At 44.3% G+C, this 14,827-nt stretch overlaps 1 protein-coding gene across 3 annotated transcripts in view; it reads left to right on the top strand.

Moving 5' to 3' along the window:
* CHST11 (carbohydrate sulfotransferase 11) overlaps positions 1-11,874 on the top strand; it is a 239,441-nt gene extending 227,567 nt beyond the window's left edge. For all 3 annotated transcript variants that reach the window (XM_048502019.1, XM_048502017.1, XM_048502018.1), the window contains one exon: positions 10,670-11,874. In XM_048502019.1, coding sequence (XP_048357976.1) covers positions 10,670-11,524 — 855 coding nt within the window. In that variant the 3' untranslated portion in view covers positions 11,525-11,874. The remainder of the gene's footprint in view (positions 1-10,669) is intronic.
* Positions 11,875-14,827: the final 2,953 nt, after the last annotated feature.

The following is a 14,827-nucleotide window of genomic DNA, read 5'->3' as shown; positions in this document are numbered from 1 at the left end:
TCTTATTGGGGCATACTGCCCAGGGGGACATACGGGGTCAAATGTCCCAGGGTGGTGGCCATTTAGTCACATGGGGGGCAGAAAATCTCCCCCACACCCCTCTTCCTTCCCCCATGTTGGAATCTGGGGGTGACTCCCACCTCGGACTCGCCCAGCTGCCCCACCCCAGCTACCCAGCAACCTACCTTGAGTTGGAGGGTGAGCCGGGAGTGGAGGTGGCGAGCAAGCAAGACCAAGGAGGGCAACAGGCCTGTGGCCGCAGCAAAAAGCTCAGCAGTGAGCGGCCCCTCGGCAGGTGGCTCAGGCACGAGCCACAAGAGCCCGGCAGCCCAGATGAGTCAGCAGGACTGAGGACGGCCCCCAAGCCTGACGGAGAGGCCATGGGTGATGGGCCAGACCTGCAGAATAAGAAGGGGAAGGGGCACTAATTGGCTGGAGTGGGTGGCATGCACACAGTATGAAGACGGGAAGGATAAAAGGGGGAATGTAAGAAGATGGGGGAGGGCAGCCGCCCAGGTCAGGGGGGCAGAAAACTCAGTTTTTGCCCTGGGCTCCATTTTCTGTTGATACACATTTGATGTCTTGTGCATGCTGCCAGTATATTGAGATGGCCATTGGTCATGATCTGGAAAGTTTACAACTGGAGGATCAACCCAATAATGGGGAGAGGTGGGGAGTTACCATCTCAGTCCCTGTTGAGGATGCATAAGAAGCATTCCCTGGACAGCTTACTCTGTTTTTTAAAAGGTCATCTTGCCATGGCTGTGTTCCGTAACCATCGCCCCAAAACAGCCTTGCTTGCAAGTTGGTCTAAGCTAAGTCTCAGCCCTGAATGGGCTTTCCTGCTTGTGCACTGGATAGATTTAGGACCTTGCAGATCAGTTCAGAAATGCCACCTTCCACGACTTTGAGAAGGTCATTTTACGAAATAAGCCTCTGTGCATTTATCTCATCAGCCTGATTTTCTTCATTGGTATCACACTGAGGCTTGTGGATTGTCCTGGAAATGTGCTGAGCACTGGCAAAGAGCCATGGTTTTTGCAGATGCTTCAAGTTTCTCTGAAGATTGCTCTCTGATGCTTACAAAAAATATTTACTGAGCAGTATGATGCAGCAGGCTCATTTATAGCCTTGTGCATTAGTATGATTACAATGCCATTTTAGTCTCCAAAGATTTGCTGGCTCGTAATTAAGTTTTTTCCAATGGGTTAGTAATGTTTAACGGGAGACCTTGGCAGGGGTGGGAGGGGGCGTGAATTGTCTGGGTACATCAGTGGAAGGTTCAAGAAGCAAGGGGCAGCTAAGGCTGGCATGTGGCTCTCAATTTGATGCCATTAAGCCTGGGAGTAAAGGGCATCTGAGGTCAATTATCCCCTGGGCACATTTGTGAGTGGCAGTTACAAATGAGCAGGGAAACGTCTTGCCCTTGCAGCATCAAGGTGAAATGAAATATCAACAAGAGCAAAACAAAATCTCTCAGAACAGGGCCGGAAAGAAACAGAAATTAGATTTCGGCTGTTCCATCTGCAGACAGGTTTGCTGGGGAAATGATGCTGATTTTATCGAAAATGTATGTCCACTTCTTTTTAGAATATTTAAATTGCCTTCTGGGTTTAGAACACTCAACAAAGTTTGGTGGGGAATGTCCCCCTCCTCGCCACAGAAATTTCTTAGTCAAGTGGACGACGTCAGCCTGCAGTACTAGGTGACATCATCATAAATCCAACCTGGATTAGAATCCAGCTTGGATTAGAAATCTTAAAATATCCATTTCAGTTCTTGTCGTCGTATCTTGACAGATGTTTCAGCCCTCGCCATATTCCCTTGACTGAATGATGCTTGATGGTAGGAAAAAGGTATGATTAAAGGAATTGGCTGTCAAATAATTGTAAAATATTTAGGCAAAGCCATTCCCAAATATTTCCCTCCATATTTTTAGACTTCTGGGTGGATTCCCAGATCATCATCCAAATAAATGATAACTGATACACACATCATTCATTTGGCACAAGATGCTGCTATTGTAATGGTCCAGAAAGTCTTGCATGGCTTGGATGTGAATTTTCCTGATTGGTGGGGCCAATGCAGAGATGCTAGTTTCTCAAACAGACTTCAAATTTCTACATCTTGCATTCACCAAGGTTTAAAGAATGTGCTTTTCCTCTTAATCCTGGTTTGTTAACTTCCAGAATTGGTTTCATAGCCTTGGGTAAACCGAGTAATCCAGCTAACGTCAGTGCCAACATGTTCCTTAAATGTGGTTAGTCCAAAAAAGGAGAACTGGCATCCAGCTTCTAATCTCTGACAAATACTGTTGCAGTCCTACTTGTAAATAACTCAATGAATGCTCAGTGCTGGAGCTATCTGGGCTTTTGCGACTTGAAGGATCCATAGCAGAAGTACTGCCAGATGTTAACTGTACTTGGGAGGACTGTCATGCAGAAGTAACTTCTCCATCTGACTTCTGGGTATGCATCAGAAAGAAATGCATATTCAGTAGCAATTTCTTTCTTATTTTCATCATATAGCAACTCTGACTACCCAATCACCTGCATCTTAAGTAGATAAATGGCAGGAGGTACCACAAAGAGAGGGGGGAAGCCTTTGGACACCATCTGGCTTGTGGTGATTGTCGGACAAGGCAACACTTCTCAAACCTTAGCAACCCATTGACTCCATGGTGTTTTAGTTTGTTTCCGCCTAACCCTCCTTTACATTCTGCCACATGTATATCTCGCATAGAGGCTACCATACTTTTGCATTTCCAGTGAAAACCATATCAACCACACCTTAAAAGAAATTGTGAGTGATATGTTTGTTCATTAAAACGATTGTATCCTACCTTTCCTTGTGGCTCAAGGCAACTAGATAGAGGCCACCTGAAAAGAGATGTAAAAGATCCTAGGGGGAAAAAACACTTCAGAGCAGTTCACGGAAATGAGAAAGACAAGAGTCATACAAAACTTAAATTTCCGACATTCATTAAAAAACCACAACTGGCTTTTATTGTCTATAGAAGCACAGAGGTTTTTCTATCTCTGTGCTGAAAGCTTTAGCACTGGGGTGTGTGTGGAGGAGGCAAAAAAGGCAGGGAAGCAAAGGGCTAATTAAATTTTGTCCCAGAAATAACATGGTGACTGCATTGAGGCTAAACCTTTTTGGTTCCATTCAATCAATCAAAATTCCTGGGGCTGGGCTTTTGGTCATTTGCAGCAACTAATGAGTGCTTTTTCCAGCTGTTGCTTTGAGGTGACCCGGAAGCTCATACAACAGCTTCTCTATGAGCTCTCACCCTTCAAAAGAAGAGGAAGCCAATTTTGTCTCCTTCCCTTGAAACATAACAGTTCCTGCCCCCATTCCAAGAAAACTGTTACGTCAGCCAAGAAAACTGTCATGTTAGCTAGATGGATGAAATAAAGGCTTACCAAGGACTTACAGATCCTAAGGGGTCTTCAGACTCAAATTAGAGAAACATCACTATAAGCGATCAAAAGTCTGTGATGTCCTCCAGCACTGTTGAGGATATAGCTGGATGTTCTTTCTAAAACTTAAGAGACATTTGTAAATGTCAAGATAATTTAGAAATTTTGAAAATATGACTTGCTATTAATCTAATTAATAAATGAGGCGAATTGGGTGATTACTCAGGCATGCCATCCTTTTGATTCATATGAGAAGATGATGCCAAGAAGGGTTCTCTTTGAAGAAGAAAGAGGAGGAGGCACACTTCCAGTTCAACTAACCAAACTGTTGGTGCAGTTATGCAAACTTTGGGTTTCTGCTGAGTTCTGTCACCAGGGGCGAATCTAGGCAAACTGGAGCCCGGGGACAAAATCTGAGTTTGGTGCCCCCCCACCCCAGGTATGGACGACCACCCTCCCCCACAACGACCAAACAATGATTTTTTGCACCAGCTCACAAAACACCTCCCACCACCAGCAAAACATACATGGCTTTCTCCACACCAACTCTCTTTCCTAATTGTGTCCTCACACCAACCCTATGAGGTAGGTTGTTAGCCTCAGAAAGAGCTCCAAGCCAGTGCAAGTGGGAATTAACTTTTAAGCATGTAAATCTCTCACAAGTCACCCCCCATCTGAAGGTTTACCAAGCAAAAATCAGCATCATCTCTCACAAATCACCTCCTACCCCCCCAGCAAAACATACATGGCTCCCTCCCCACCACTTTCCTAATTGTGTCCTCACACCAACCCTGTGAGGTAGGCTGCTAGCCTGAGAAACAGCTCCAAGCCAGTGCAAGGGGAATTAACTTTTAAGCATGTAAATCTCTCACAAGTCACCCCCCATCTGAAGGTTTACCAAGCAAACGTCATCATCATCTCTCCCAAATCACCTCCTACCCCCAGCAAAACAGGCATGGCTCTCTCCTCACCACTTTCCTAATTGTGTCCTCACACCAACCCTGTGAGGTAGGCTGCTAGCCTGAGAAACAGCTCGAAGCCAGTGCAAGGGGAATTAACTTTTAAGCATGTAAATCTCTCACAAGTCACCCCCCATCTGAAGGTTTACCAAGCAAACATCAGCATCATCTCTCCCAAATCACCTCCTACCCCCAGCAAAACAGGCATGGCTCTCTCCCCACCACTTTCCTAATTGTGTCCTCACACCAACCCTGTGAGGTAGGCTGCTAGCCTGAGAAACAGCTCCAAGCCAGTGCAAGTGGGAATTAACTTTTAAGCATGTAAATCTCTCACAAGTCACCCCTCCCATCTGAAGGTTTACCAAGCAAACGTCAGCATCATCTTCAGTTCTGCTGCTGCTTCTGGGCTCCCTGCTGAGCTTGCCTTTTTTTGTGCCTGCTGGCGCCTGGCTGCCGGGGAGAAGGCTTCTGAGTCATGCCACACTTCATTTAAGGCGAATAAGGCATGCTGGGTTAGAGGGAGGGGAGGCGGAGCTCCCCAGTCCTGCTCCTGGGAGCCCAGTGGGACTTCTCCCCCGCCCCTGGACACTCCAGGCCACCGTACAGAGTGGGCGGGGCTACGACAGGCACTGGGAGCAGTCGGCTGCTTCAGTGCCTGCTTGCTAGGGCTTGCTCAATCCCTCCCTGTGTAGGAGGATGTTTTGGCGCCCCCCACGTGACCTCAATCGATGCGCCCGGGGACAAGGGGTACCCCATGTCCCTAGGCAGGAACGCCAGTGTCTGTCACTGCTATGTTTCATTCTTGGTATATTTTTAGCTAATTTCTTCTCCAAAAACAGCTGCTGGGTCTGCCTTTTCAATGTCAAGAGAAGGGCTGTTTACCCTTTCTTCCCCTATCTTTCATCCACTGGTAAAAAAGACTCCTGCTAGGGAAATTCATGGAGGTAAAACAGTTTGGGCATAGCCCCAATAGGGAACTGGGAAAAAAAGCAAGGAAGGAAATGCTCCCATGCCATTTACCTCTGTGCAAATTCAGCTTATAGTTGCTGCCTTTGGCAAAGTTAAAAGTCCCATAAAATGATAATTGAAGAAAACAACATGGAGTTAAGAGTCTGGCATGAAGGAACTAGAAGGTGAAAGTTTGGTGAAATTTGAAGCAATAGTAGGGGCTTCTTCTAGGTCAACATACTGGAGGAATGTTGAAGGAAGCCCTTCAATAAGGCTAGTCAAAAGTGTATTGAGAGGTGCACATCTTTTATGAAGTGGAGTATGACCTTATTTACAAAACCCACACGGCTTGATTTGTGATGCTTAGGCTCTTTTCCAAACTTGTCATTTGACTTCATGGGCAGAAACATCATTTCATCTTTCAGTCCTGCAGGGCAAGTCTCTGTTTGGGCCAAATGACACACTAAGTGAATGATGTGTGAATGGATCTCCTGTTGTAGCTTTTAATCTTGAGAAGCAGTTTTTTTCTTTTCAGGATCTGGATCAAGGCTTTGGGGGGGGGAGTTTAAACCTTTCCTCTGCATCAATGTTACAACAGCAACTGTTGCCAGACTTTTGCTCTGAAAGGTCCTTACATATTTTTGCATTCACGAGATCTGTGCTGCCAAACAGATTGTACTTTGACAAGTTGATCTGGAGAAAATGACTGCTTTGGAAGGTGGAGTCTATGGCATTATACCTCACTGAAGCTCCTCCCCAAATCCCACCCTCATCATGCACCACCTCCAAAACCTTAAGGTATTTCCCAACCCGGAACTGGCAACCCAAGATGCCCGTGTCTTCCTTCTTGGAAGTTTTGTCAAAACCAGTGAGGACCCATGGTGATGCCTTCTCTCTTTTGGTACCAGAACATTGGGTTGCCTTCTGTAGTAAGACCTATTTTTACTGAGCTTTTAGGCAAAATGGTAAAATCCTAGCAATTCTACTAGGTCTTTTAATAATAATAATAAGAAGAAGAAGAGTTTGATTGATATCCCACCTTTCTATCCTATAGGAGACTCAAAGGGGCTTACAAACTCCTTTCCCTTCCCCCCTCACAACAAACACCCTGTGAGGTAGACGGGAATGAGAGAGCTCTGAAGAACTGTGACTAGCCCAAGGTCACCCAGCTGGCATGTGTTGGAGTGTACAGGCTAATCTGAATTCCCCAGATAAGCCTCTGTGTTGCTGACTTACATTGGAGTTCTTTGTGATTTTGTTTGCTTTATAAAATTTGTATTCTGTGCTTTTATGCTTTGTGTGGCTTCTTAGACACTTCAGAAGCTAGAAAGGTAATTTGTGCATTTTTAAAATTTTAAATGTATAAATTACCTTTCCAGCATCCGAATTAAAATTAAAAAATGGTATTTAAATACATGCAGATTAACTGCTACAGAGACAGGCTACCACATTAAACCTGCCATCTAATTTGCAACTTTCCAGGTATTAAAAGCATCCTAAAGGTATGTTTACCAAAGCCTGGTGAATTTGAGATCCATGCCTATTTTAAGGCATGTTTTGGAACACCTGCATTGACACATTGGGTTATAAAAACTGCCCAATTGAATGCCCCCTGCCTGCTGAGGGTACAAACTTTTGCAGTGTGTATTTATGTCCTTGTTTGCGATTGATTTTTGTGTAGATTGATCTTGTTTTATCCCCTCCCTTTGCCCAATTTCTTTCTGTGTTTAGTATAGGAAAAAAAGAAAAGAAAATGCCAGTTTTTCCTTTTTTATATTGACTGCCAAAAATGTTTCATTCCAATAACTCTGCTCAGTTATCAGCAAAGAATGTTTCTTCTGCTTTTCTTAGTACAGCATCTATTTGTATTCTGCATGCAGTCAGCAACTTTAAAAAATAGCTGCGTTAAATTCATTTACTTCTTCCACTTTTTCCGGAATGTACACTTACCTCAAGTTCAAGGCAGGAATAATAGCTTTATGAATACTTGTGTACTGACTTAGATACTGGAAATGTTGTTATTTCTCTCTCTGCAACATGCTGTAGAGATAACAGGGCATATTTTCCATTGGAGTGGCATTATTCAACTGTCATTGTCAATAGGAGAGCTTACCCCATGATTTGAGCCTCAGTCAATTCAAATGTTACCTCTTGTCTGAAATCACAGTCTTGTGGTAAAGCCACGAAAATGCCTTCTTTCATATTGTGGAATCGCAAATAAATCATTGTCGAGTACTGCAGCCCACAGCAACTCCTGTGCTTCATTGTGATGTCTAAAATATATGAAGACAAATCCAAATTTGTCTTCCAAACTTGGACCTATTCCACTGCTACAGACTTCCCTTCCTTTGGGGACGTTCCAATGCTTAAGTATGTTTCAGAAACATTGTATTATGGCTTAACCAATGATTTAACCCTTATGCCACTGAGCTTCCATGCTTCACAATCATTCCTTTATCTCAATCCATAATAAATAGGACTGAAACACTTAAAATAGAACTATATTTCCCATTAACCCCCCCTCCTCACAATGGTCGAATCCCCACTACTATCTTAGCCGGGTTTCAGAACACAAACTAACCAGGTTTGAGGGACGACCTCCCAATTGGTTGCATGGCAGATTCCATTTCTGGCTCTCATTCTCCCCGTTCATCCGTGTTCCAGCAGGACCTGGTTGCAAGTGGCATAGACCCCATTAACACGGTTCACAGCTGATCCAAGGGGAGGGATGAGGGTTGATACCCTGACTCGTTTCCCGCCCTGGAGTGTGACGTGGAATTTGGGCAACCAATCAGTGTTGCGATGCGCGCACAGCCTTTCCTTGGTTTCATTTCCGCTTTTGCGATTGGCCAGCAGAAGGGGATGCAAACGTTAAACAGTCAAACGTGAAACACTGAATTGTTAATGGTTTATACAGGTAACGATTAACTGTTTGCACAGTTAAACATTAAACTTTTACACGTTGGTTTTTTTGATCACGCCCCTACAATGTGCGTTTCCGCAGTGGAAAAAGATCCCACCCCATCAAGGCATGCCAACCAATCAGGGGAGACCAGCAAAGCGAGCTCGCCTGGTAGTGGGGATTGCTGAGAGTTCTGCAACCGGGTGTGTCTGCTGTGTGCTCGCTATGGTGGGGAGGGAGAAACATGAAGAGGACACGGTTTCACAACGAACAGGTTTGGATCTGCGTGCAAATTTCAAGTGGGGATTCGACCAATGTCTGTCCCCATGCATAAGACCCATCCTTTTTACCAGAGTGTAACTGTCACTGTAACTTGTAGCCCTGTGCAGACAACCATCCATGCATAGACTCACTGTATGGGGAGGGAGAGCAGATACAAGCATTCTAGCCCCATGCAATGTCTGATTCATTTGCATCGTGCGAACACACTGAGAAAGTGCCTGTACACATGGGCACTTCCTCCAGGCATTGCAGAGATCTCAGTGATGGCATGGAAGTGGAAGTTGGAGCCAGCACCCTTGTGCCCCCTTCTTGGTGAGTCAGTGAGTGAACAGGTCATTTGCACAAGGTTTGTGAACAGGGATACCCTGTGTAAAGCATCCTATCTGTCATAGGTCATAAGACATTGTATTATTCTTCCTGTTATATATTCGACATACTGTGTAGTGATCAGGCAATTTGTAGCTGGTGATGAGACAAATGCCACAAGTTAAATGGGAGCAAGCCCTAGTCTCATGTGGGTTTGGCTGGCCTAGAGATCAGGGATGATCGCTGAAGTCCCTGCAAGGAATGACTTTTGAGTGGCTCCCTTCCTCTGGGAACAGCTTAGCCACAGGTTTTATTTGGCTTGCTATGGCCAGTGAGCATCATTCCAGCCGATTAATCCTAGATTGAGACAGACATCAGCAGCAAGAGCACATAGCCTCATTTTTGTCGGTATTTTGAAATCCGTGGCCTCCTGCTGTGTCTTGGCAGCAAAGGTCAGTTGGAGTTCTGCGCTTCCTCGAGAAATGTGTTTGACTGTAGGAGCCGGAAGAGTTCCTTGTCTCTATATAAAACTCAGGGAGTTAAGACATTTCAGACAGAGTGTGCTGAAAATAAATTTACCATTGGACTGTATTATTATACAGTTCTTAAATGTTTTAGAGAAAGTCAAGCCAGTGAAATACTTGGCCTTCATCGGAATTGTTCAAACCCAGCAATACAGGGCAATCGTTTCTGCCAACCTGCCTATGCATATTAGATTATCCCTGATAATGAAAGCTGGAAAAGGGATGTCTATGTTCAGAGACAGCCTATAGCTCTGATTACGAGATCATGAATAGGGTTCCTGACTCTGAGTTGGGAAATTCCTGGAGATTTGGAGGTTGAACCTTGAGTTTGGGTAGCGGAGGGCCCTCAGCAAGGTATAACGCCATAGAGTGCACCCCCCAAAGCAGCCATTTTCTCCAGGGAAATTGCTAGCTGGAGTCTGGAGATCAGTTGTAATTCCCAAAAGACCTTGATCCCCTAGAGCAGGGGTCTGCAACCTGCAGCTCTCCAGATGTTCATGGACTACAAATCCCATCAGCCCCTGTCAGCATGGCCAATTGTATGGGGTTTAGAGAATCACAACTCATGAAAAGCTCATGTGGAATTAAATGTATTTGCATTTATTATTTATTTGTTTGTTTATTATTTGTTTATTTGTTTGTTTGTTTATATCCCACTTTTCTCCCTGGTTAGGACAAACCGCTGATACCCTTTAAGGTGCCATTGGAGTTTTGGGTTATTTTGGTACAAAGGCTAGCACAGCTGTTCCTTTGCAATCAGGAAGCTGCAGTTATCAGGCTTTGTCTTAAAATCTACCAAAATAAGGAATTTTCCCATTGTTTCCCTAATGTAAAATCAGCCTTGTTATTTTTGAAGTACTGCCTACAGCATAGGTGTCAAACTCGCGGCCCTCCAGATGTTATGGACTACAGTTCCCATCACAGTTCCCATCATAGCATCATGCTGGCAGGGGATGATGAGAACTGTAGTCCATAACATCTGGAGGGCCACGAGTTTGACACCTGTGGCCTACAGCAAAAAGAATATTGCAGTAGGAATCAGTGTTTTTCTGCTGATAAAGAGTATTTTGTTTGGCAATCAAGGGCCCCTGTTTAAGTAAGTGGTCTTCAACTCTATTTCACTTTCAGCCTAACATGCTCAAGCTCAAACGATGTGTGATCTCTTAACTATTTTTATACCCAGACAAATGATGGGAATGTTGATGCAATGATTAGAAGTATGCGAGCATAAAGAAGCATAAGGAGCAGCAGTTGAACTTCTGCATAAGACAGCAGCTGGACTTTACAAGCCATGCTAAGTTATCCATATTTGTGTTTTCTTTGCAGTTGGAACTGTCCAGCACAGCGATCCTTCATCAGATCCGAAGGGATCAAGTCACAGACACATGCCGAGCCAACAGCCTGTCGAGCAGGAAGCGACGTGTGCTGACACCAAATGACCTTAAGCATCTGGTGGTGGATGAAGACCATGAGTTGATATATTGCTATGTACCTAAAGTAGCCTGCACCAACTGGAAAAGAGTCATGATGGTCTTGACAGGGAGGGGCAAATATAGTGATCCGATGGAGATCCCAGCCAACGAAGCTCATGTCTCTTCCAACCTGAAGACACTCAACCAGTACAGCATCCCAGAAATCAATCACCGCTTGAAAAACTACATGAAGTTCCTGTTTGTTCGTGAGCCTTTTGAAAGGCTGGTGTCGGCCTACAGAAACAAATTCACCCAGAAGTACAACACCTCTTTTCACAAGAGGTATGGTACCAAAATTGTGAAACGCCAAAGGAAAAATGCTACCCAAGAGGCTCTGCACAAAGGCGATGATGTGAAATTTGAGGAATTTGTGGCTTATCTCATAGACCCTTACACGCAAAAAGAAGAGCCATTCAACGAGCACTGGCAAACTGTCTTCTCCCTCTGCCACCCATGCCACATCCATTATGACCTCATAGGGAAATACGAGACACTCGAAGAGGATTCCAACTATGTCCTTCAGCTTGCAGGAGTAGGCAGCTATCTCAAGTTCCCCACCTATGCAAAGTCTACAAGAACTACTGATGAAATGACCACAGAGTTCTTCCAGAACATCAGCTCGGAACACCAAACACAGCTGTATGAAGTCTACAAACTTGATTTTTTAATGTTCAATTACTCAATGCCAAGCTACCTGAAGTTGGAATGAGCCAGAAAGAGAGAAACGGGAAAGAAAAATAGCTGTTTTATTTAAGATTTTTATTTGTCATAATTACATATGAAGAATGGGTTATTTTGTAAGTTAATTTTTTTATGATGCTGCAAGCAGCATAGTCAAAATTTATTATTTAAATTGTCAAAAAGAAAAGAACAGTTCTGTTTCTGGAGTAAGGAAATCACAGCGCCTATAGTCCTAGCTGTGACTAGTTCCTGCTAGACTGTTTGGGGAGGGAAATGTTCTTTGTGTCCTGATGAATTCTTTTTTTTTCTTTTGGCATTCTTCATAAGTCCTAGCCTTTGTGTTATTTATGCTTATTTAAGTAAACAATTGATTCCACATTAGGCGCTGAAATACAACATGATGTGGACAAAGAAAATTTGCTATTCTTGCTGGAACTTGCTTCTGTTCTTAATATCCTTTCATGGCTGAACATCACCTATGATGAATTTGGAGAATAATTAGAAACACTGGGACAGGGCTGGGTTTAAAAAACCCAGGAGGTGTGAGTCCCAAGCCAGAATGTCCTTTGAAGCCTCAGGATTCTCAGATTTGTGAGATAACACACATTTGTCTGCAGTCGCACACTTTGGAAGGCTCAACATTTATCTGCTGGGAAGTAAGACCTCTTATGATCAAAACAGATAAGATAGTGAAGATCCAGTATGTGCTGTCTTAGAAAATCACAACCATGACAGACCCAAGTTCAGATTAGAACTGCTACACGGCGAAGGGTGCGAAGTCTTTTTTTCCTGCAACTTTTGTACAGCTGCACATAGCTCAGGTGGATTCCGCATGGACTAAAAACAGCGGTGTGAAAGTGGTGTGAAAATGGTGTAAACCCTTTTACACAGGCTGTTTCCGCCCAACCAGAGGCAGAGGCTTCCCACTGGCATAAATGAAGCTGGTGGAGCATTGGGACCGTTCGCATGGTTCCATGCGGGCAGTCCCGCCACCGACGCTGCCTGTAGGGACACCTCCGCACTGAGTCGCCCAGGGTGTCTGCGAGGGACTTGCCTTGCCTTCCTCTGCTGCTCTGGTCATCTGGAAAGACACACCCATGCTGCCCTCCAACCCTCAGGGGTCACAGGGCAACGTGGGCATGTCTTTCCAGCCGCCCGGAGCTGCAGAGGAAGGCAAGGTAAGTCCCTCGCAGATACTGGAAAGGCCAAAAGCGGCGGCCTCACACCGATGTGGTTCGCACTGCACTAGCGGAAAGACGTCGTTTTTTAAAAACCTTGCTCAGGGAGCGAGGTTTAAAAGCAGCATCTCTGTGCCACTTGGGCAGACCCAGTACGGGGCTGCTACGATGCAGCAGTGCCATCTGTGCGAACAGCGCCCCAGGGATGGTGTTTTAACCATCCCTAGGGTGCTGTTTTCCGCCCATGTGGAAACAGCCACAGGTTTAAACCCTTTTACACCATTTTCACTCTGCTGTTTTTGGCCCATGCAGAATCTGCCTCACGCACACATTAAGTGGAACATATGGGCTTCTCTACAGTGTCTGCTATATTTCCCCCAGTAGAGGAATCAGTAGAACTCTGAGGTGCTCTTTGAGATCACGAAATTGACTTCCAACTTCTTGTCCAATTTGGCCATTAGCCCTTTCCCTTAATAACTGTGTTAAAATGTCATACACATGTACACGCAGAATTCCAAACCAGTTCCAGTCTCTCTCTTAAAAGGACAAGCTGTAAATGTTAAAGCATGATAGCAATCCATAGTCTCCATAGGGGGAGCCCCCCAGTAAACAGGCAATATACCTATAGTGGCCTCAAGGTCCAAGTTTGGTTCTTGATACAATATCAAAATAGACCTCTGTTAACCACAAAGTTCTCAGACAGGTGTTCCCTTTCTGGGTGGCACTGGCACTTCTACTCTATCAAGAGATTTTTCTTGTTTCTTGGATCTGTGTCTGGCCTCCTTTCCTCTCTGATGTGTCTGAATATAACAGTCACATTGAACCAAGGGGACACTTAAGTCATGTGATCTGTTGCTGCAAAAAAAGTGCTGCCCTATGTGTCTCTTGACAGTCAACTCATAGTAACAACCAACCCTTCAAATATTGATGGCAAGAGATTGGACTTTCTCACCCTGTACTTCATGCCACATCCTACAGAAGCAGTTTGCTCCAGAACCAAGTAAACGTTCATTCTGCATCTGGTAATATAACTTCCTACTCATTACCTAATTGATTTAGATAGGTCCATGTTCTCTAGAATGCCTACTCAAACAAAACACCCTGTAGTTCCATGTGTGTTATAAATACTGGCAGCACTCACTTTGAAAGAGAAGGATATTGAGCTTTGTATGAAAATGGAAAACTTGTTTCCTTTTCAAGGTTAGAAGGGAGAGAGAGCTAATTTTAAAAATATACATACATACTATTGAAAGTCTGTAACTGAAAGAAATGTGAATGTATCTTTTAGAGAAACCATCTTCCAATCTCTGCTTTGCAGAACATATTGTTAATAGCATTATTGTCTCCGTTCCCTTCTTTGACATTCCTTTGACATTCAAGAAGCAAGAGTGGTGGTGATGTACATGTTAGCATTATAAATAGTGGTAGTATTATTATTTCATGATGCTCTCTTCTACTAGATGAGGGGTCAACCAAGGAATGCTCCTTCTACTAACTGAGAGACTGCTCACTTAGCAGAAGAGAGTTACGGTATCCCGCCCATTATTTATGGCAGCAGTGTTTATTTAGAAATTAACAGATTTAAAAAAACTTTATTAATTGTATTATTTACTTAATTTACAACCCATCTTTCTTCTCAATGAGAATCATGATCAGGGAGTAGGTGATGTGAAGGACCTTCACCTGAGAGCTAGAGGGCCATTGCCTACCAGAGTAGGAAATATTTAGCTTGATAGACCAATGGTCTAAGGCTGTCATGTGTGTTCATCTTGGACTGTTCACATGACATAAATAGATTTTGTCATCTTAGAAAACTCCAGGCGCTGGGTTTGTATGTGGTAGGGTGGACCCAACCAATTGCCATCACAGTTCTCTAACATCCCCCTTCATACCTGGATGATGTTCATCCTCAAGCCAAAGCAGAGAATGTCCCAGAAATCTCTGCATTATCACAGAGGTCTCCAGGGTGGCTTGTCACTCTCTGGGTCAGCAAGTGGTGCGTCGCTTTGGTAATCTTAAGGCCCAAAAAGAGAGTCCAGCCCTGTATCATTTTGGACAAGGAGGAACTGGCTGCCCAGGCTGGATAAATTGGCTATGTGGGACAACATGGCCCCAGATGCGTGCATTCCTGTCAGGGCTAACTCAAATGTCCC

The sequence above is a fragment of the Sphaerodactylus townsendi genome, linkage group LG06 (genome assembly GCF_021028975.2).
Source record: "Sphaerodactylus townsendi isolate TG3544 linkage group LG06, MPM_Stown_v2.3, whole genome shotgun sequence".
NCBI classification, from domain to species: Eukaryota; Metazoa; Chordata; class Lepidosauria; order Squamata; family Sphaerodactylidae; genus Sphaerodactylus; species Sphaerodactylus townsendi.
The sequence above is the reverse complement of the archived record's forward strand: the minus strand, read 5'-3'. Positions and strand labels throughout refer to the sequence as shown.